The sequence below is a fragment of the Ambystoma mexicanum genome, chromosome 1p, assembly GCF_040938575.1.
Source record: "Ambystoma mexicanum isolate Mex_15411 chromosome 1p, UKY_AmexF1_1, whole genome shotgun sequence".
Taxonomy (NCBI): domain Eukaryota; kingdom Metazoa; phylum Chordata; class Amphibia; order Caudata; family Ambystomatidae; genus Ambystoma; species Ambystoma mexicanum.
The window spans coordinates 146339405-146363054 of record NC_090921.1 but is presented as its reverse complement, the minus strand read 5'-3'; the positions used below and the strand labels follow the sequence as shown (position 1 = coordinate 146363054).

The window sequence follows — 23650 nt, the reverse complement described above, 5'->3', positions numbered from 1 at the left end:
TCCCCATCCCTTTCCCACTAGGTTACCCACTAGGCCTTTTTGCACGCTTTAGCTGGGATCGCAAAACAGTTGCTCGAATCCAAGTTCAGATAGAACTTGCTACCTTCAAAATTACATTTTTGGCAATTGACAGTTATGCCAATAGCACTGCCACACAACATCCAAAACATTCCACATGCCAGGCCCATGTATGAAGATCCACCTGTTTCACCACGTGCCACCCTGTCTTACCAAACAGTGAGCCGTCCCGCTCTGCAAAGAGGCCGACAACATGCAAGTTAAAGCACGACATTTTATTGTGGTGCTGCTTTTCATTCCATTTTTTATTTACATTAAAATCGTTTTAGGGTCATCCACAATTACCCATGGTTAAAAAAGTAGGCGATCTGTTGAGCTGGACATCCTGGTATTTTGTCAGTGTGCATGTTCTGTTCATTGCCAAACACATAGACAACCTTTGGTGTACGAGTATTGTCCGAGCAGGAAATGGAAAGCAAGAGAGGAAATCAGTTTAGTCTGAGTTGCAGGGGTCCCACGGTTGTCCCACATCCATACCCCCCCCATGGTTTCAACATGGCTCCAGCGAGCAATCCCTAGTCGGAAGGGATGATACGCTCCCTTGACTTAAACCAGGAATGTTACCAGAAGCAGCATTTTTTGGGAAAAACATTTCTTTACCTGCCTCTCTCCCAACAAGAACAGTTAGGCCTTAAAAAAACACCCTCATGGAGGGATATAGGTTTGGAAGAAACTGGAGTATGGAAGGAAAGAAAAAAAAACATGCTATGTAAGTTAAGACAGAGCAAATTCAGTTCATTCCCAATAAAACCTTCCTTCCTCACTTAAGCCCCCCTAGCCCTTGATGGGAGATTGGAGAGTCTCCACACCTCAATGTTGGTGAGGGCTCAGAAAAGGGACAAAAAACACCACAGGTCTGGAACACTAATGTTATATGTCTGGGCAAAATCACTGTGACAAAGATGTGTCCAGGGCTGGTGATTGAAGGTGTTGTGGGAGCCTGCTTGGTTTGGGGCTTTGGGGGAAGGCTGCACCTCCACACTTGGTCTCCTCAAAGGCACCATAATGTCCTCTTTGTCCGCGCCAGTTGTCTTCTATAGCCTTTGGCAAATAACCTGCCATCAGGAGAGGCAAAGGGGGAGGCTGGCAAATAAATGAACCCTTCCTTGCTTCATGCAAGAGCTCCTCAGCCCCCCGTCACTTCCCCCAGGTTCACTTGAGCTTGCCCAGAAAACGACAAGTCCGTTCAGCGCCCCACAAAACGGGTGCAAAAATAAAAAAGGGCAGAGGACTCAAATGTTGACCCGAATTTTGAAATTCACGCGACCAGCGAATTTATCACGGTCCTCGAAATCGATGTTGTTGGCGTAGATGGCGCACTTGATATTGTGGTCGATGTTGGTGGTGACATTGCTGAACTGGACTGCCACGATGGGCTGGCTGTAGTTTGTCTAAGAAAATTAACAAGAATAGGTTAGAGAAAGGTTGAGTTATTGAAAGTGTGTGTGTGCTGCTACCCATGCGAATCCTATTCCCTACAATGGAAGCTTGCAGCACTGTTGCCACGGTGACTGATATGCACTAAGTACTTTTGTGGGGCTGCATTCTTTTAACCCTGAATCATGCCATCATCCATGTCCTTCATAGCGCCTCAATGCCCAAGGGATGTAGTGCGCTTTATAAATACAAATAAATTAACAAATAAAAAGTTGTGCTTGTGGTCGATGTTTGTGATGATACTGCTCATGCTTCACTTGTTCTATGTATGTGCCGATCTGGATCTCTCGACCGGGGTGGTGGGCACCAAATGGCCTGGCAACCAAACCTGCCCCCTCAGCGACCAACATGTAACCTAGGGGCCAATCAGAATGGTGTCATTCTTCACTTTGGGCTATGCATGAAGGGGGTGGTTGCCCACTGTCATGGTCTGTTGGTAGCGGTGCGTGACGAGGAGTTTCATTAGGTGAGAATGTGAGATCCAACCCCCCCAGGCTGCCCTTTTCCTTGGGATATCCCTTTTGGATCCCCAAAGAGAGGTACGTGGGTACAGAGCTGTGTGAGAGGGCCACAGGAGTTATTTTTAGCAAAACAAAGCGAGGCCCTCTAAAGTGATCCTACTGGAGACCAGGCGATTTAAGTCACAAACAATATGAGTGAAGGCCCACTGGGTGCAGAAATGGTTTAGGGATATCGGGTTAGAAAACAATAGATGGAAATTGGTGCCAATGGACCACCATACCATTAATGAAATAAGGATAAAGGTCAACTAGAGCTTAGGATTACTAGGGGGAGGAAAGTGGGGCCACTGGACCACCAGGAGATTTTGGCTGAAAAAAAAGAAAGTGCTGTGGTATAGGCAGCACTGGATAACAAGGAGACTTTGGCCCACTAGGGATTTCAGAGCAAATAAGTCGTATAAGAGGCTGAGTACGGTGTCTTTTGCCAAGTGGGCATTTGGTGCTTTTCAAAGTGGTGCTAATTTGTCCCTCTAACAGCCGAGTTGCTGCCTTTTTTCTTTTAACCAAAGCCAAGCTGTGGCATCTTTCTTTGCCTTTAAGTATCATTATTTCTTAGTCCCAATTTCTTGTGTGTGCAGATGTTGTGTGGCTGGTTGCAATTGGCTGTGCACCCCCACAATGTGTGTGTTTGATAATGCACCTATGCTGCTCGTGGTGTGCCTGTTCTCTGTGGTGGAATCTTGCAGTGCTGCTTCAGTGCTTGTTCTGTGTGAGAGAAAACTGCGCTGCTGATGTCTGTTGCAACCGTGAGTGAATGGGGCCTCTCCTGAACATGACAGCCATAATGTCTCTATAGGAGAACTGCTATAGGTTCTGACTTGGGTGTACAAGCTGATGCGTGAGGGGAGCCATCCTGTGTCAGAGTTAGTGAGTGGGCAGGCACAAGGTGCTGAAGGATTTGCCAATTAAAGGAGTGCTACGAGCAAGTTTGAGGGGTTTACCTGGGCTTTCTTTCCATAGAACGGGTAGTACATGAGGTCGATAATGCCGAAAATACTGTTACTGTCGGTCCCGTTACTTGGGAAGTAAGTTAACATTAAATTGCTGGTCTCTCCAGATTTTACCTGCAATGGAAAAAGCAAAGATGTTAGCTATACACCACAAAGCGTTGTATGTTCGAGGGTATCGCCCACCCACACAAGCAATCTCCGGGCAGTGGAAACTGAATATTATTGTATGGACCACCAGGTTACAGGTTCCTGGCTATGAGACATGCCCAGTGTCCAAGTGGACTGAGCCAGGGTCTTACGGCTGCAAACAGAAGGCAAGCATGACCCTATTGCGTGGGGTCTATGGGACTGAGGCATGCAGCATGGGATCCCACTGCAAGTGTCTTATGAGGAACAAATAGCCGGAGGAATGAGGCCAATTCAAATATTATTTGCAGAGAGGTTGAGATTGGGGGAAAAAAACTAAAAAGCATATCTTTCCTGGTTCAACTTTCTAGAATGCATCAAAATAAGCAACATTGTGCCATCCTGGAACACTGATCCACCCACCCTACTCCCACCTTCCCACCCCCTACTTCCTGACTAATGCATCCTCAAACATATATTTGGCCAAAACATCGATGCCCACTAAATCATGAGGAAATTATAAAACATTGGAGAAAGGTTGAGGAGTCTGCAGTGCCTCCCGTGAGAGGAAATAAAAACAAAGCGGCAATTTTAAATACTCCACCCCACCACCCATGACATTTTTACTGGAGGAAAAAAAGAAAAATCAAATACAGAAATAATCATTCAAAAGAAATTACTTCAAAGCAATACATGTACTACAGGGCTCCTGTGTCTCCCCCACATTGTATAACATATTTACCAAGCCCCTTTTCGATGATTTGGATCATCTCGGTATCACTACACTAACTATGCAGATGATACCCAGATCGTCCTTCTGCTTTCTGGAGATTATGGAAAGGATTTGGCCTTGCTAAATAGGGTGTACATCATCATCCAGGCATGGATGGCCATTCATGGACTATGCCTGAATGATGATAAAACAGAGCTTATCATCCTAGGTACCACGTCCAGCCTAAAGAAACTGGGCCCAGCCTACAATTCCTTTATGATTGACATGAATAACATCACAGTCGGACAGGCGGTCAAAACCTTGGGATTCTACTTGGACTCCAATTTTTCCTTCAAAAGACAAGTGAGCTCCTTAGCATCCTCCACGGCATACACATGCAAATTAATTCGCGCAGCCAAACCATTTCTGTCGGACATTAGCTGCCTGACACTCGCTAGAGCCCTCATATTGTCCTGCCTCGACTACTGTAACGCCCTCTACCTGGGATCGCCCAAGGCCACCACCAGCAAGATACAAACTCTCCAGAACAGCGCTCTCAGAGCAGCTCTGGCATCTCTAGAAGAGAACATATTACAGGAATCAGCCAACAGAACAACTGGCTCTCCACTAAAGACAAAATTCTGTTAAAAACGGCATCACTCACCCACAAATCTCTTAATAATGCTGCCCCAACATACCTGATCAATATATTCCAGACAGTCCTCTTTAAGACCCGTTAGAACTGCATATAAAGACTGCCTATCCGTCCCCAACTACAAACGTGCCACCATAGGGGGAAACAGCTTCCCGGTGAAAGCTGCCAAACTGTGGAACTCCTTGCCTCTAAATCTCAGAATGGACCTGCCCTACCAGAACTTCCATTCCAAGGTAGTTTCATGGCTGCAAACGGAGGCCCACTAGGACAAATAAATGCCGCGCTACCCGCACACACTGTAACCACGTGTGCTTACATGTATATAATGCCTGTCTGCCTCACTGCTGCTTTGTATATAACATTGGTTTACCTCATTGTCCTTATGTATATTCTATGATGACTGCAACTAAGCTTCGAAAATTCTTGTAAATGCTGTACCCTGATACCTTTGGGTACGCTCGCGCATTATAAATAATAAAACAAACAAAAATACAAGAACAACATTATTCAGAAAAAAGAAAGTGAGAAGTAATAACTGAGATACATAAATGACCATATGAAACCACCACTCAGCTGTACTCTTCTGACCCCGTCACCAAATGAGAGTGGTAATTTACACAAAGAAGCGCACACTATATGGCAGAGCACTTTGTGCATTGGGAGCTTTTGAGAACAATAACTCCTAATATGAGTGCCGACTGGAGTGAGAATTTAAGGGCTGCTGCCTCTAGCATTGGAAATAGGAAGACTCGCTAATGTGACCGGCAGAGCATTCATTACAGAGAGAAGCAGGAGATGTGAAGCTGAGGGGTGGAAGGTCAACACTCCCTCCACAACAGTACATTTCTGCCTGGCATTCCGTAAGCACAAGAAGCACAAACATTCCGACTGCAACGTAATAAATGTTCATATGTCATGAATGCAGATATGCTAAATCCTGGCTGAAGTTTAATAATTGGAACGGTCCTATGTATACCCCTCCCTGAACTGATACCAGTAGCAATCCATTTGGAAGGCTTCTGGCAGGGTGAACGCCACCCTGTGCAGTCTGAATTCTGTTCGGTGCAGCAGGGAACAAGCAGGGCCGAAGCTACAGCAGTAAGCAAGGAAAAGCATAACTAACATAATAATGGACATGACCCAGTGTGCATGCCAGACTCTGTGTGGCGCAACTGGGGTAGCAAGCTCTGCCAATGCTCTTACCAAATCGCGCTTTGCAGACCTGAATCTCTAGAGAGGGGAAGGGAGAAAAGGGACACCAAAGATGAAGTGAGAAGACACTGGAGGTGGCTCCAAGAGGAAGGCGAGAGAAGGCAAGGGAAGGAGAATGGGTTGATAGGTTCAGGAAAGAAATAAGGGAAAGCCCGTAAAAATGTAAGAGGGTAAGCAACAAGAGATGACCTCAAATCAGTGTTATAGTGAATAACTTGTAGTCTCAATCCAAGTTGTCTCATTTTTATAGCACTGAAAACAGGGGTGCGTGATTGTGCTCCACATGAAAGATAGCTAAGCAGGTAAAGTGCTTGCCTCAGACATGGGGCCATCCTGCAGTGGGTAAGCGTAATCCCTGTAGGACCAACTCAGCCATTTATACATTGATTATTATGAAATTGGGCTATAATGACACCCATTATTGCAGCGCTTAGAAGCAGGAGGAAAGGCATTTGCCAGGCGCTGCTGTAGTGGTAATAACGGACCCACTGATGGTAGCAGCTGCTAAATGCTGAGAGTACCTGGGTATGTAATAGCAGTGACTGGCAAATGCCGAATACACAAGCCAACACGGGTGACTTTGGCGATGCTTGTTTTTAACAGGAGCTCAGTGAAGGACACACATACTGCTTATAAATCGAATGGCTGAAGGCAGACCTACTGAAGTAATTTGCATTATACCAGCAGTGCATTCACAGCTCCAAACAAGTCATTAACTCTCTGAAGTAAGTTTGACTGTAAGACTTCATAAACCTAGCTCAAGGAGATCTCAGGAGGGTGTGTTTTGGGCTCGGAGGAGCAGGAAGCGTGCGAGAAAAGTCATAGGGATTAGCATGGCCATGGGCAGTCAATGCGTGGGTAAATAACCAAACAATACCTACAAGTTTGGTGTACCTCCTTTTATGCCATTTCTCCCTAACTGTACTCTTAATGCAATGGTTAGTGCCACCGAATAGCCAAAACTAAAAAAATTATAAATGGATGGAAGTATAGGGAGGTACATGATTTGTCTTGGTCGGATCATACAATTTGGTGATGCATGGATGACACCAGGCTTGGAACTCATTTCTCCTTGTTCCACAGATGCCATGTTACCATCAGACCACACCCCTCCCAACTCTGCCGATTGGAGTGCCACCTGCCACCTATCCAATGCCGCCTGCCATTCCTGATTGTATCAAAATTACTGTACTCTTTTACTGTCTCCCCTTTTTTGTAGAGCACACCATTGCGTAACAGCGATGTTTGCACCATATAAAACCCAATACATATCTGCATAGATAAAAAGTAGCAAAAGTTTACCATACTATATTTTTCTTTCTATTAATACAGAAAGGATCAGTAATAAATTGAGAGATCACAGAGAGAAGTGGAAAAGAGTGGGGAAAGATACTGAGGATGGGGATTTAAGAAGATGAAAGAGGAAACCTTAGAGCAGAGAAGACCTCTGGTTGCGTGGCCAAAACTATACTTACAGTTTCAGAGCAGTTGACAGTCACGTAACCTTGACCATCCCGTTTTGGCTTTGGTTCGAAGTTGACCACCTGAGAGAGAAAACCCAAATTGTGCGCTTGTAAATCAGTTTTAACATAAGGTCTTTGGTGTGAACGCCCCATATAATTGGTCCCCCACCCACCTTCATGAATTTGCAAGCCCCTTTTCTAAGGTGATTTGCAGTTGTAAAAGCCCTGGTCTTTCTAAAGAAAGATGGGTGTTGCACCCTCCCTTCTCGGAAGATTGTGTATGACAATATAAACATCTTTACATTCTAAGATGGGGAAAACAGGGTTCATTGAGATTCGTATTCTGAGTCCACAATCGTCTTCAAAATCACAGTGACAGAGACGCAATTTGCCAAATATTAAGCATGGGGTCAGTAGAAAACCCTGAAAATGAACTTGAACTTTAAATTCGTATCTTTGGTTGAACACTAGAAGAGCTGAACAATCACAGATAACCAAACTCTAGAGCAGGGGTACACAACGTATTGCTCCTCAGATGTCTCTATAGTCAATAGTAAGACGTCATGCCCAAAACATGCGGAGAGCCACTGGTTGCATAGCCTTGCCTAGGCATGCACAAATCCACTGAATCCAAACTTGTTTGTCTGATTGGAACCAAAATGCATGTGCACACAAGATTCACTGTTCCCAGGATACACAGACTCCACTGTGGGCGTTCGAGCAGCAGGGAGATTACTTTAGGGAATACACAGATTCCTTGGCAAACACTGGAGATAAATCCCTCAGGGCCCAAACTTAGACGGTCAACATATATCCACAGAATTGAAATTTGAAGGCCTAGATAGATCTTTTGCAGGATCCTAACTTGAAAGTGCAGGCTCTTCAGCAGAACCCAACGTCTTGCAGACAGACTGCCTTCTCTCAAATGTCGAAGAACAGACAGATCGCCCAGAACTCAAGCCTAAGGGAGAGGGTGCAGAGGCCACAGATGTAAAACCAATGATGCACTGATTCCTTAGAGCCAAACCGGTGCCCTGGACCCATACTTTAGTTAGTAGACCGATTCCATAGACCCAAACATTAGTGAGGAGGCCAATGCTCCAAATCTAAACAATGAGTGGACCAATACCCTGGACCCAAACTGTAGTAAAGAGACTGATGCCCCTGAACAAAACTTTAGTGAGGGGACCGGTGTCCTAGATCCAGATTTTAAGGAGACTGTTTGCTGTACCCAAAATTCAGTGTGTAGACTGGTTCTCCAGGCCCAAAAATGGCAGTGGGCAGGTTTGTAGGCACAAACCTAATAAAAAAAAAAAGACAGGTTCACTTGGCCCAAACTTTAGCATGTACTCAAGATTACTTGGATCCATGCTTCAGTGGATAAACAGATCATTTAGGTCAGAGAACTCCAAGGTAAAAAGAGAGGGGCACTGAGCTTACCCTATTCAGTTTGATGAGGACACAGGGCTTGCCACTGGAGTAACCATAGGTGGTGTCGTTTTCGCCAGAACAAAGGGCCAGTGAAGAGCGGTTGAATTGGCAGGCTTTTTTGGGGTGATTCCTCACATCGCCGCTGTCTTGCTGTCTGTAGTAGAACCCCCTGGGACAATTGTCATTCATTAATGCCTGGTTGGTGTCGTTGTACTCTGTGGGAGAGAAAGCAGAGGGAACATGTGTATAGTGTGGAATTTACAGCTATGTATTTGCCGAACAATCCAGGGTCAGGTGGGACTGACAGGGGCTCTTGGTCATCAAGCTTATGGTCTACCCATGGTTTACCATGTTTACGAGGTAGCTCATCTAGCCATCTTAATTAATGGTGTTTGTATTGGTATTTGTTCTTGAAGAAAGTCGATGAATAATCATGTTCAGGATCATGTTTACTCAGTATGGGGCCCTGCAGATATTTTGGGTTACAACTCTCATGATCCTTCCCCATTGATAAAGCTGGCTGGGAATCATTGGATTCGAAGTCTAAAACATTTGGAGGGCAACATATGGGATGCCATGTTATAGATCATAGATCTGCAATGTTTGGATGTCAAGATGTTTTGGACTTCTACAACTATCAGCCCTAGCCAGCGTAGCCATTGAAGTGGGATCACAAAACGTATAGTCCTAAGCATCTGGAGAGCCACACATTTTAGATCCCTGTTCTAAAAAGCTGCACATGTGGTTTCTTCTACAGGATTAAGGTAGTTGGGTCCTAGGCTTCTCGTGCATTATCGTGTTATACTTTGCCGCCCCGTAGAAGTCTGCAGAATGTTGGCTGTGCCGAGTCCTACTCTAATAATAGTGGGATATTCATTTTTTAGACCAAGGGCATAGGGTCTTGCTTGTCTCGTGGTACTCGTATCCCATTATAGTTGTGCTCTAAGAAGTTTGTCCGTCCATTGCCTCGTTCTGCCATCTATGCTGCTTCGCTGTAGAGGGTTCTCAGCAAAGAATGTTGTGGGGTGCAGAAAGAAACTACTCACTGCTCAGGAACGTGTTCAGGGCTGTGACCGTCCCATTCCAGGAGCTGCTGTCATTCAGATTGTAAACAATTTCCAAGTTATCAATTTGCGGGCGGATCATCAACCCTACAGAAGACCAGAGACTCAGTGTTAGTAATGCACAAACCAAAGACAGGGTACATGAGAATGGCGGAACGCATGCAAGCACATGCAGACAGCAAAAGGCCAGTGTAGATACAGTGAATTGAAAAGGACTGCATGTGCACTCATGGGAGACAATGGGGCACTTGTATGTGTGTACTACACGTCTTGCCGTGGACCTACTTAAAGGTGTGCAAGATCAGGTAAGTACCGGGCTTGATGCGCATACCAGCCCAGTGTGCTCTTGGGCAATTTAGCTTCAGAAATGTGTAAATTATGCACAAAAATTCTATTTCACGGAAATTACAACATTTAGCTAAACATAAAGAAGTGGGACATTTGTGGAACAAAAATAATATGCAATTTAATTTGTGGTTTTAAGAATTAGGCACTTTGCAGCCCCACTCTACTATGAAATGTGGAGAAAATATCCATATCCACTATTGCTGGATATTGAAGTTAAAGCTCTTTGCTTGCTTTTTGTCCCTTATTTTGAGGTCAATAAATTTGAAGGTAAACTTTTTGCAGGATTGTTTCCCACACAATTTCACCTGAGGCTTAATTGTAAAATCAAAATGTCTCTATTTAGTGAAGTGAAACCTTCTGCAATCTTACAAGTCCATGCAGAGTACACATACGCCATCTTACCAGGGTTGGCAAGCCGGTCCGTGTACTTGGGTGTGTAGTCATCAATCGTCTGCAGCATGACCCACATCGTGAGGCTAAACAGGGCAGTGAGGAAGGCGTAGAAAACCAGATAGAAAAGGAGAATAAGAGCTGTGAAGAAAAAAAAAAAAAGTACAAGTTACAGTGTGCACCAATCCAATATGTGGACCAACATCCATCAGATGTGTACGCTTTAATGAACCAGCGGGAAACAACGTTGTCGACCAGCGAAGACCACAGTAAATATTTGGCCAACTGCACCGGCTATCTCCTCTCCCCCCTCCCTAGAGGAAAGATCCAATTTTCCCCATCCCGGTGTGCTCTACAATTATCCATGGAGACGGAGGCTCTGATAACATGTACATTTCAATGGATTTGAGTAGCAACAGTAATAGTGGCAGCCAGTACAAAAGAGCATGTTGAAGTGTCCACCCCCGCCGCTCCCAAAGGAAAGGGGCTCTACCACCCTCTAGCTTTGTGTTTAAAGAGCAGGCTTCCGAACTTGATGCCCCCTTTTCCTAAACAGATGTAACTGCGACAATGGGAAGCTGTGTTATGCATAGATGGTTGCTTGATGAGCCTGATGCCTTACCTGAGGGTGTCCTCAGGGCCACACAGCTCTCTTGCCTATACAGGACTGCGCTCAGGTCCCCGCATTCTCTGGGTCCCTGTCAGGTCTCCAGGGCGACCTGACACCAGCAGATTCCTTGGTGCACTGATGCTCGCTCTAGAGATGCTGCCTGAAGCTTGCCTTTTACTGGCATTGCAGCATATGGCATTGCCTGGAAGCGTCCAGAAGTAGCCAGAAAGCCATAGGACAGACCCCCCTCGACTCCCTCCCCCAACCATCCTTTGGGATGCAGCAGAAGGAGGGACCCTAAATGTGGAAAGCTCTATGTGTTTGAGGTAAACTATTCTCCCACCCCCTCTAGGTGAGGGGGGGATAGCGCTGGGGCAACGCTTTTGTCTTGGAAACAAGACAATGCAGCCCAACACAGGTTCAAATCCTGATCCGTGCTTAGAAATCAATCTCTGGTATTAAGCACGTTATCAAAAGAACAATTATTATGATGAATGGCTTGCCTCTGGTAGTGCAGGTCTGGGGAAGGCACATGGTGGCCAGTTTTAGACACCTAGTAGGGTTGAAGACTCCACAGACAAGGCTTCGCGCTCCGACACTGGTAGAGTGGTAATTTGGTGCAGTATGAAAGCCTATTAACATATCACGCCGGAGAGGTGTCCTGCGATGCAGTGGGACCGGCCACAGGGTCCTCTTATCTGTGAGCTGCAGGGCCTTCACTGACAGCAGTGAGACTTGCCTCAAGTCAGCAGCACTCATTTGAATGTCTTTGGGCTGAGACCTGGGGGTTGTTTGCAGGATCTGTGCAGCTGGTGCATTCACCTGTGCTGTCCTGCTGGCAATGCCAGGGCTGGCCCTTGTACTTGGTGTTGTTTTCAGAAGAGCCTTCAAAAATCATGGGAGATGGAATGGGGAAAGGAGATACGTTCATGTATCATGGACATCTCTGACCAGGTTCTTTTGAGGCAGGGGTGGGTTATCGAATGAATAGCCCCAATAAGGACCACCCCCTCCGACATTCAAATCTGTGTGCGTTGTTCTGACATTGAGACACAATGTGACAGGAAAGTGTGTCTGGGAGAGTCACAATGACTCGTGTGGTCACCTTCTGGAACAACCCCTCCACCACACCATCCGGCTATAACTGAGATTGTTGTGCGGGGAGGGGTTGCCGGCCCCACTAGTCGGGGCCTGCAATTCATTTTCAAGCTGCTAGGGCAACGTGCTGAAACCTTATGTACAAAGCTTTTAATCTCGAATTCGTAGAAAGGCCCGGGAGTCAGTGGTACGGCCCGTGACCCCCTCCACAAGGAATGTAGGCGATCATTCGCGTGTTGGGGAGTGGATGTCAGTTCCGAGTATCACCCCGGCCCATTACCTCCCAGACACCCCATGGCACCCACCTCCCCCACCCCCGCCCCACACGGGCTCTTCGACTTCGGTCAGGGGCAGGCCCACTCGACCTTCGCGCACGCCGCCACGGGCTGACCGCGTTCCCTCCTCTTCAAATCTCCCTTAATGAGGGCTGAAAAGCTTGGCCGCTCAGCTGTGCGTGTAGGGAGGGGAGAGGGGTGGCAGCAAGGTGGGGGGGGGGGGTCGAGGCTGCGCTGCCACAATATGACCGCTGCCACGGCTCGGTGTGCGTTTCCTTGAGGCACGAGGCCTCCAGTATTGGATTCCAGTGGAAGCACGTCACTCTGCAGTGCTGGTTACCCATTGTAGACATGTGAGCCTGTAGTGATAGGTTGTAGACTGTAGACATGGCAGCCTGTAGTACTGGGTTCCAGATTGTGGACATAGCCTGGAGTTCTGGTTTCCAATAGGTGCCTCAGCCTTGAATGCTAGATTCTACGGAGCTCTCTGTACAGCACTGGCTTTCAGGGGGCACCCCAAGCGTCTCAGCCTACAGTGCTGTTTCTAGCAGTATGCCAGCATATAGTACCTGGACTCCCTCTGTAAGGCACTGACTGGCTTCAGTGCTGGGGTCCCGGAGTCACTGGCTCAGCCAGCAGTGCTGGTCTCCAAAGGCAGATTCTAGGAGGCACCCCAAGCTTTAAAGGCAAGTAGCAGGGTGCACTGCAGCTGCAATCCAGAGTAACCCAGGCCCGCGCAGCCTCCAGTGCTGGATTCCAGGAGGCATATTAGCCTGCAGCGCGGGAGTCGAAGGAACGTGCAGTGCTGGTGTCCAGGCTGCACATGAGCTAGCAGCGCCGGAGTCAAGGGCGACCGCCAAGCATTCGGTGCTGTGGTCGAAATGAGGCTCCTCAGTCTTCAGTGCTGGCTCTAAGGCGACCCCTCAGCCTTCGGTGATGGGCTACAAGGAGATGAGCCAGTCCCAGGTGCAGATGCCACCCCAGAATGTGAGGATGACCCGCGTTTTTCCGTCTGCCCCAGCCTATGAGCTCTGTGTGGTATGTGGAAGCCCCTACGGACACAGCAACAGAACCGGTTCCTCGCGAAACCGGTGCCACATCTACTCAGATCCCGTCCTGGCATTTCACCACAAACCACCACTGGGCAGATTCAGTGATCCCTACGCCCCAGGAGGGCGCGAGCGGGGGCTAGAAGTGGGTGAGAGGCAAGGCTAAGGAGATAGGAGGCAGGCGAACACATGGAGGCAGAGACATAAGGGGAGAGGCGTGCCCCGAAAGACGGAGAGTGTGGAGATGGGGCAGATAAAGAGGCATGGATGGAGCTTTACACAGGCAGAAGGGGGCTGAGAGAGACACGGAAAGAGGCTAAATGAATATGCTGGAGAGACTGACAAAGAGACAGACGCAACTAAGGCAAGCTGCGGGCGGTGGAAAAAAGGCGGCAAAGAGTTGGAAAGAAGAAAGGCTTAAGACTAGAGACAGAAAGGGGGTGGAAGGGGGAAAGAAGGGGCCAAGAGCAGACAGACAGCGAGTCTGGCAGAAAGTGGAAACGTCACAGGCGAAGGTGACGTTGTGTGGAGGTGAGGGGAGACATGTGCCAAAGGGGGACAGACATGTGTATCCTCTGGGCAGACCTCTCCACTGTTTAAATGGGAGGCAGGCAGCCTATCAGTCCAGGATAGAGGTTGGAAGCAAGGTTTTGATGTAGGATATGGGAGCGTGGATGGTGGCGTAAATGGGGAGCCCATAAAACAAATCAAGACAACAGTTACAGCTCCACAAGCACCCGCAAAGCCTATCAGAGTTTGTCTCCAGCTGTTTGGAGGGTGCAAGGGGGTCACAGCTACACCCCTCGCCCATCCCACGTGAATATGGATGCCCAAAGAGAAACATTGTGCCCCCATTTGGAGCAAAGTTGCAAATACATACAATTCACACTGCTGCCCATCAACATCCTTTCTTCAGGTCTGCCAAGTATTGATCTCATTGCCATGTTGAAAGTATACTCCTAACCCGGTCTAAATGCCATCTCAGGAGAAGGACAACACATTTCTTCGTCTTATAAAAGATTAATGAATTAATACATTAATTAGCCCATGGACCTGGCCACTGGAAGTTTGGCCATTGTAAACTAACAACTTCCCAGAAACGATTCCACCTTTCAACAATGTCTACCATGGTTTCCTCTCACTGGAAACGCTGAAATGGCCATGCACGAACTCTACTCACAGGAGAGGCTCTAAGAATGTGTAGGGAATTTCCCCACAAGTGGGTCAGGTCTTCCAACAGGTACCAAGAGATGAAGGTTGATCATCTTTCGGGAACAGTTGACTACATCAACAGATGGTTCAGAGAGTTGACCGGTCTCCACACTGAATCTGTTGGTTGTCTCCACGACCATCAGTCTGGCTTACAACAGCCAGAGGCACAGAAACTGCACTCCGGAGCACCCGTTAAGATCTGCTCTCCAATCTCGACTCTAACTCTCCCTCTGTCCTAATTCCCCTTGACCTTTCCTCAGCTTTTGACACGGTCAATCTCAGCATCCTCATTACTTGTCTCCGGGAGACCCTTGGCATCACGGATCAGGCTCTGGCTTGGCTGACCTCCTGGACCGACCGTCCCAGGTTCAGATTGGTTCCTTTCTCTCCACCACCTCTCTCTCCTCATGTGGTATTACCCTGGGCTCTATCCTCTCTCCCTGGCTCTTCAACTTCTATCTGGCCCCTTTGGCGTTCCTGATCTCTACCGTCACCTCTAACTTTCAGTGTTATGTGAGTGACATGCAGCTCTCTTTCAGGCTACCTCCTTGTTCATCCCTGACTGTCTATCTGCTATTCAGTCATGGAGCGCCTTTAACAATCTCTGCCTTAACGCCAGCAAGGCTGAGATCCTTCTCATTGGGACCCCTGCTCCAGCTTTCCCTCTCTCACTTTGGCCGCCCTCCTTGGGCCCACTGCCCTCACCCTCTTGTGAGGCAAAACACCATGGGGTGATCTTGGACTCCACTCTCTCCACACATCACTGACCTTGCCAAAAAGGCCCATTTCTAGCTGTACCTCCTCAAAGGTATTCTACCCTTTCTCACCTTCCCCCAGAAGCTCACAATCTCCAGAGCCCTGGTTCTCTCTAGGCTAGACGACCGCAACAGCCCCTTTCTCAATCTGCCTACCTCTACTCTTTGCCCTATTCATCTCATCCAGAACAGGACCGCAAGACTTATCCTTGGCCTCAAGTCCAGGGACTATATCTCTCCGTCCCTGAAATCCCTCCATTGGCTCCCCGTTGCTGCAAGGATCAAGCTTAAGACCCTCTGCATCGTCCACAAGGCTTTTTTTGGGGTAGTGGCCCTTATTACCTTCAACTATCTCTTCCTAATGACCTTCCTCCTAGAGCTCTTCGCTCATCTACCCCTAACTCTCTGCGGGTGAGTTGCTACTCCAAGCAGAGATTGGGGGTAGAACCCTCTCCTCCGGAGATGCCTTCTTCTGGAATGGCCTCCCTGCCTCACTCTGCCTTGAGCCAGACCTTAAGTTCCGGAAACTCCTCAAAACCTTTGTTTTCTCCTCTTCTTTCTCGCTCCCTCTACCCTGCTAACCTTTCCCTGCTACTGCTCGATCTGCTGATTGGCTGCCCGGTTGTCCTCTGAGTGTTACAGGACAACAGGCCGACCCCCTCGCCCCCCCCAACCAGTCCCCCTGCAATTGCCGCCTGACCCTACTTGCACTACCGCCTGGCTAACCTTGCACTACTGGGCTGGGATTGCCCCTGGTAGTCCCAGCCTTCACAGCACTTAATTCAGGGCCCTGCTGCTCTGGGTGAACTTCTCCCTGTACCCTATACCCTGCACTCCTTGTTTGAGCACTTGCACGATCTCAAAGACACTAGGCCTAGTAAGGTCGTTGTCATGTCCAACCTCTGTTCCCCCTCCCTTGCCTTGTTGTTTCTTGAAAGATTTGTGTATAGACACATAATAAACAAATCAATCAATCAATCTAGAACTGGGTGCAGTGTAAAGATTAGATATAATCTGAGAACTCAGGATTGACCACTCGTTGGAAATTAGGAGTCGGTGCAAGCATCTCCATGAAACATACTTGTGGGTGAGGCGCCTCCAACCAGAGTGATTAATGACTGTTAGATGGCGCAGATCCAAACTGTGAACACCAAATGCACAGAAGGTGACCTCTAGAAACAGACCAAGCTCTAAGTGGCACGCTAGCCAAGGACCACTTGGCAGAGAAACACAAAGCTAGAGGCTACTGCAAGTTGAGGCACCACAACTATCATATTTTGGGATGCTTGCATGTGAGCGATCAACCTCACCACAAGAGATTACCAGCACTGAGGCAAGAGACCCAACCGGTGGTCTATTGCCAGGGGATGCAATGGCAAATATATCATTATTTAACAATGTGTGTTCTTCTTAAGAGCTTCCTGCTTCCAAGCACGTGTTATTATTACTCAGTTAAATGGAAAGCACCAACCCTGAAATGGTGGAGGGCTTAATGTGGCCCAGATGCGAGACTCAAAATTGCCACGCGCAGATTGGCCCCATGTGAGAGGAGAAAACGTAATTTGTATCAAATGGACATCACACAGGTTGATCGACCCAGATAATGATAACTCGACCAGAGAGCCAACCGGGTCATCTACTCTCCACAGTGGAGTGCCCATGTGTGACTCCTAGTAAAGAAGAGCCATGTGACATTCCTAAACAGTCTATCAACAGCATGAAGTTGGAGGCCCATGCATAGACCTAAATTATATCTAACAAGTCAAGCATCTAAACAAAAAGGCCACCACCGTTATCACAAGGAGAAAACGGGATCCCAGACAGTGACTCGCAGCAGCATGTGCTGATCACCAGCTGCAGGAGATAATCTCAGCGAATGAGAATAGCCCCACCATCCCACGCATTAAGCTTGATAATCCCCTCCTTGTGGAGGACATTGCCAGTGAGTCGGGTGCAGGGAGGTGGGGAGCAGAGGGGCATGCTCGGAAACTGTGTGCCATGAGGAAATGCATGGACTGCCTATGATGCCTACGTGATGCCCAGTAGGGCAACAGCAGGAGGAAGTAGGAGAAGGATTTATGAATAAGACAGCAATGTGGGATCTTAATGCGTACCTGCCCCCGAGACACTGTGTGAAAGGAATTAAGGGAAACAATGGAGACTACACGAGGTCTGCCACACAGACGATCAAGGGCTTTTGGAGAAGAGGTTAGGAGTTTGGCAAGACTCATCACACACTGCTGCACAATGTTGAGCTGTGTCGGACATATGCTCTTTAGTGATGACCGCCTCTGTACATCGTGGCATTGCCCTGGCTAGTCTGCAGCCTTGCTATACCACTCAGACCTCATTTATTGTCCACGCTACATGGTGGTGATAACAGATCTGATGAACCTCCTCTAGCCCAAGGACGGGTGAAACATGGTGTAGCCAAAAAGCTGAACCACATGTCACTTGCCCCTGTATGGTCGGCAGCCGCTGAACCGCATGCTACCTGTCCCTGCGCCGCTGAAAGTCGCTGGTCCACATTCCAGCTGTTCCTGCGCGAGTAGTGGTCTTGGAAGAACATGCCACCTATCCCTGCGTGGGTGGTGGTTGTTGAACCACATGTCACTTATCCATGCGCAGGTGGTTGACGCTGAACAATATACAACCTATCCCTGCGCAGGTGCTGGTCGTTGAACCACATGCCCTCTATCCCTGCATGGGTGGTGGTCTGTTCGCTGAAGAACGGAACGACGGTGTAGGCAGACCAATCAAATCGCCTGATGACCCCTCCCCCCCCAACCTCAAACTGTGTCTGTGAATACGGGAATCCCAGTCGCCCAGGCCAGTTTAGTTAATGCCAGTGATCTAGGCATTGTGGAAACATGGCACTCACTACATTGGGAGATCAACAAGTCCTCACCCGCTCCTCAGTAGGATCCTGGTGAAACAAATACCTACCCTGACACAGCCCCAGGAGTGGGTGGCGCCCCCTGCTCCACCTTAGGACCGGGGGCTGGGATGGCACCAGTCGGTAGTGAATCATGGAAAGTGTACATGATACAGCTTTTGAACTCCCGCTTAAAAAATATCTCTGACTGGATGCCATCGAACAGAAATGTAATGCCAGTCCCGTTAAATACTGACCAGCCACCATAGAAATGGCCCGCAACACCAGGTGACTGACAGCATACTAGAAAGGGGCCTCATTGCCAGGTGACTGATGGCACCATAGAAATGGGGCTGGAACAGCAGGTAACTGACAGCGCCATATAAATGGGCAGCAATGCCAGGTGACTGATGGCACACCATATACATGGTCAGTAATGCCAGGTGACTGATGGCACACCATAGAAATGTGCCACAACGCCAATTGACTGATGGCACAATAGAATGGGGCAGCAACACCAGGTGACTGATGGCACCATATACATGGGCAGTAATGCCAGGTGACTGATGGCACACTATAGAAATGGGCGGCAACACCAGGTGACTGATGACTATAGAAATGGGCTGCAATGCCAGGTGACTGAGGGTACACCAAAAAAAAGAAAAAAGGCCCCAACCCGGGGTGACTGTCCGCACCATTAAATGGGGCGGCAGCACCAGGTGACAGTGTTCCCACTACCTATCCAAGCAGAGAAAATGGAGCCTGCATTTGCCATATCCAGTGGAGCCGAAAACAAAACTTCATCTCTCTTAGGCATGGGAGAGATGCCCCCATAACACTGCTCTTAGGGGAAGCGGGCACTTTCCTAGGCGCCCCCTCTCTTATCTGCTACCACTGTGAGAGAGAAAGAGGAAGCTAAGTGAACATGTGTGCTGCTTGCCAAGAGCAGGAGGAGGAGTGTTGAGTAGCGGGTGTACAGGGTGAGTAGAAGCAGGGATGAGTGTTAGAAAAACCTCCAATGATACCATTATCAGGTCACCCAATCATTAGAGGAGCCAGGGGTGTGCCATAAAAGACCCAGTAACAGACCACATCATAGTGTAATGGAGCCCAATGGGCAGAGCCCACCACTATACTAGTGTAATGGGGCCCCATGGACCATCGTAGTATACTTATGCATCAGTTCAGAGAACTCCTCTTTACTAGACAATCGCCCAAAATTCTGCACTGCAGGGCAGGAGTTTCCATAGTACTAGTGAACTAGTCATATGAACCACCATGCAGGGATCACCACTGTACTAGTCTAGTACAGCCGGGCCCCATGATCAGTCAAGTCCAATGGCACCACAGTGCATGGATCACAAGGGCACTAATGTAGTAGAGCCAGCTAGATCACCACGACCCGCTTTTGTTTCAGTGCAGGGGCCACCACTTTACTATTGTAGCAGGGTCCCCTAACCAACCCCTACTGCTAACCCACTCCTCTCCCACCTTTCAGCACAGTGACCAGCCAGGCCCGCACTGACTTAACACATCCCCAGGCATTTTATCAACTGTTTCCCTCTGTCTGTCAACCCCTAGCAGGCACAAACCCTCGTCCACCACCCCACCAGCCACTCTGCCACCCTATCCATGCTCACAGGGCGATTCTTGCTAGCAAGCAACCAAGCAGGGCAACAGCAGAAGGGGCTCCCTTCTGGACACTGAATAATATCATTACATTAATATTCCTAATATTCCTTCTGAATGCTCCAGGTGTTTCTGGAAAGGACCTGTCGGCTAATCAGATTTACAAAATCAATAAACACCCAAAGCTCCCTATTCAGCCTTCTGGCAATACATACAGACACATGCCTCAGCCTAACCCACTTGCAATCTTACTAGCACACACATAATGGGCACGCATCAGCATGGAACTCCAACCCATCCTGCAGTTTTGCAGACCCTAGCACCGTGAAGCAGATCAGTTGTCAGAAGTGGCACTATACAAGACCGTGTTACATTAAATAGCAAAAAGGAATACAAAAGAAAAACCCTCGCCCCTTCCTGGTGGAATTAGTTCCTTGTATATTGCGGGCAGACAGACATTTCCAAAATTGGATGGTGTACAAATCTCAAACCCGGGGCACGCCAAAGACAAATTTCTCCTTGATTTAACCCTGAGAGGGCGTTAGCACATTCTCGGCGCATTAATATTGTAAAGAACGGATTGATTTTGAATATATATATAAAAGTAAGATGGTGCCCCTGGAAAGAAGTGTCCGAAATTCTGCTGACTGTTGGCCACCTTGTTGGTGGGTTTATCAGTTTTCTCCCTGGTTAGTGCGACCACATGTTTAGAACATCTTGCACCGTCCACTGGCAGAGGTGGCACTTCCAGACTGTGTGGCAAAGAAGTACGGGGACAAAGCAGGGTCTGCATCCAGCAGCTCTTCAGGAGTTTTGGACCATAACGCACATGATCCCATTCCATTGACTAAGCTGGCTAGTGCCGGCGGGAGCTGTGGTTGAAAACATTAGGAGGCCATAATTGATGGTAACAGAATGTATGGTAATAGTATAAAATAGGTTTGTGATTGCCTTAACCAATGTGGCAGCAGAATGCACACTTCTGCTCTTAGGCTAGACTTTCCCAGGCCCAGTGCTCGTTTGTCTTGACAGCAAGGAGAAAAGAAATCTTTGCATAAGATGCCCTCTTTCGTTGAGCTCTATATAGTGCCTAACGCAGGAGGCTGGCATTGGTTGGGCAAGGTGGGAGGGCTGGAGGGGAGGCTCTGGGCAAATCTCCTCGAGTCCGAGGACTGCGATTGCAGGCCGCGTTGGGCCATCCCCTTATGCGACAGGTATTAGATAGCAGATTCTCAGAAGTTGCATAATGAGAGCCTGCTTAAATATCCTCCCGCTAAGGGACACAGCGGACACTTGGACTATGGATTTCATTCGGGGGGGGGAAGGGGTGGGATTCAAAATCAGGATCATATGGTGATCCGCTGAGCCTATTATGATGTTCCTAGCATGTCATTGAACACCCCTTTGGGCGGATGCAAGGTGTCTTTGGGTGGGACCCAGACCCTCACCCATCTCTGGACTTTGCAAGTATCCTTTGAGGATTTGGTAGCACATAATGAGATCTCTCTAGGGTGGCAACACTGTGTAGGTATAATGGGTAATATTAGATTTGAATTACTGGTCTTTTTATAATTATCAGGGCCAGACTGGCCGGACCCCCAAATGTATATCCCAGCTGGAGGGCCAGTCATCCCCAGACACCCAAATCGATATCCCAGTTTGAGAGACGAGATGGTGGTTGGGGGTCAGTGATATTCTGCACCCCCATCATGTGACCCAAACCACTTTCATAATATAAATTAACAGTTTCAGTACCCCTGGCAATCCTTAACATAAGCAGTGCTGCCACTGCAACCTGGGCACAACATGGTCAGTACCACCCTACATGCGAGGAGCCCCCAACCCCGATCTGTGCAGCACCAAATCCCAACTTCTGCAGTGCCATCCAGGGCCTGGCACCTCGGATAGTAACCAGCCACGCACCTGCAGTATTAAGCATATCTACACCCCCCCATCCCACATCTGCAATGCTGGTACCACTCCCCCCCCCCTGTAGTGCCACCGCCATCACAACCTCACTAAAATGTGCATCCGCTACTTTAGCACCTGCGCCACCACCACAAGGCCCATAGCACGCCACCCCCGTTTTCTAGTGTGCGCCCCCAGGTTGATTTTGGCTTCTACCCACTTGAGATCGCCGAGCAATCTTTCTTCACCTCCGCTGCTTGCCTCCTGCTGGGCCCTAACAGTGTCTCCGAGTTTCGGAACCGACGTAGGCCTGTGATCCTCCTCTCTCCGCCCCGGGGGAGCCCCCTTTCCCCCCTCGGGTGCATTACTGTGCTCTCATATCTAGGCACTGATGCCAAGGTTCCTTGCCCTGTAGCTACAGCAGTGAGCGGCTTGTGGGATGGGGGGGGGACATGTAAAATGCGCACTCTCAGCTTTGAAATATCACCAATATGACACGTTTTCCGGAGTGTCGCCCACGGCCCTCTGATCCCCAACCCCCTTCCGCCCCCTCAAGCCCCCACCTATGCCCTCGCGCCGCTTACTAAAAGCCCACCTTGTCTCCCGCTCCATGAATTGGGGACGTGACACCTGCTTCCGCCCCCACTAGCCCTGAACCAGACCAATCCCTCCATAGCTAGCCCCCATGTCCCTTACGCCGGACACCCCGGTCAGTTCCCCCTTACCCATGGTCTCTCGGCGTCGGGGGGCCCCCCATAACCCAAACGCCTCTTGTCCCACACCTTAAGCCTCCCCACTAATGACTCTTCGTAATATCTCTTATTCCCGCCCTTTAGTTTGGATTTCTTACACTACTGCTCAAACGTGCCCCGTCCTCCCCCGTGCTCGCTAGCAGCAAGCCTAGCCGGCCGCTGCACTGGATCGCCTACCTCCATATGGCCTGCTCCCTGATGCCCCAAAGCCCCTCTCTTGCGCCAGGCCTCGTTCCTCCTGCCCTGCCTGCCCCTGGTCTCAACCCCAGATACCCTGGCGATGACCTTCTCTTGCCCCAGGTCTCTTGGTGTAGTTTCATCCAACGCACGCTTCCCTCTATTGCCCGGAGTCCTCGTGCTGCCCCTCCGTCAGCTGTCTTACCCCCGTTCTCCCAAACGCCTCCTCTCCTGGCACAAACCACTTGCCCCGGCCGGATATTTTACCCCCGTGCGCCCCACCCTTGGGCAAGTTTCTCCAGCTCGCTGGTCCAACTTTCTTCCGTTGCCTCCTCTGCCCCCGCCCTCCGCCTTCTCATTTCCCCGGGTCTCTTACCCCAACTAGTGCCGGTCCGGCCCATGAACTCCTTGGTCCGCGGATTCCACATGAACTCCTGGAAGCCCTCCATCACCTGGCCGCAACTCTTCTTCGGGGGTTTGGAACCCATCCTGCTCAGCGCCCCCTGCCTCTGCTCGCTGCCCCCTGTTCACTACCCCTGCTCTCTGCCCCGGCTGGCTGCTGGTGCCGCAAGATGGGATGGCAGTAGCAGTTGGCAGGACAGGCTGGCAGGGTGGAAGAGGCTGGCAGGACGCTAGTGATGGAATGGGTGGGGCTGCTGCTCCTCGTCCCGGCGGAAAGCCTATTTATCTGCTAAGCCTCTTCACAAGCCACGCCCACCTCTCCTGCATATTAATCGCCCGGTGCCTCTACCTACCGCCAACCACGGCCGCCCGCTGCAAAGCATCTCCTCCCCTCTCCGCCCAACCCTATGGACTGCTTCCTGACCTGGGGGAGGGGGCTGTGTATGCCGCGGTGGCTGCGTGGGTTAGTGAATATTGGTTGTGTGCCATTGTAAGTCTGTGACGGGAGGTCTGTATGAGTA

At 49.1% G+C, this 23650-nt stretch overlaps 1 protein-coding gene across 1 annotated transcript; it reads right to left on the bottom strand.

Moving 5' to 3' along the window:
• Positions 1-274: 274 nt before the first annotated feature.
• Positions 275-23385, bottom strand: ATP1B2 (ATPase Na+/K+ transporting subunit beta 2). The gene is made up of 7 exons (XM_069645333.1): positions 23104-23385; positions 10400-10528; positions 9632-9736; positions 8595-8800; positions 7167-7235; positions 2978-3100; positions 275-1469 (listed from the first exon to the last, which is right to left on the bottom strand). Exons 1-7 carry the CDS (start codon positions 23213-23215, stop codon positions 1311-1313), a joined length of 903 nt encoding a protein of 300 aa, XP_069501434.1. The 5' UTR covers positions 23216-23385; the 3' UTR covers positions 275-1310.
• Positions 23386-23650: the final 265 nt, after the last annotated feature.

Bases quoted from the DNA above. Each gene is read 5' to 3' on its own strand.
- ATP1B2 (XM_069645333.1), bottom strand. From the start codon at position 23,215: ATGGGTTCCAAACCCCCGAAGAAGAGTTGCGGCCAGGTGATGGAGGGC. The intron at 10,529-23,103 runs GTAAGAGACCCG...TTTTCTTCACAG, and splicing joins CCGGACCGGCACTAGTTGGG to CTCTTATTCTCCTTTTCTAT. The intron at 9,737-10,399 runs GTAAGATGGCGT...GGTCTTCTGTAG, and splicing joins GGACCGGCTTGCCAACCCTG to GGTTGATGATCCGCCCGCAA.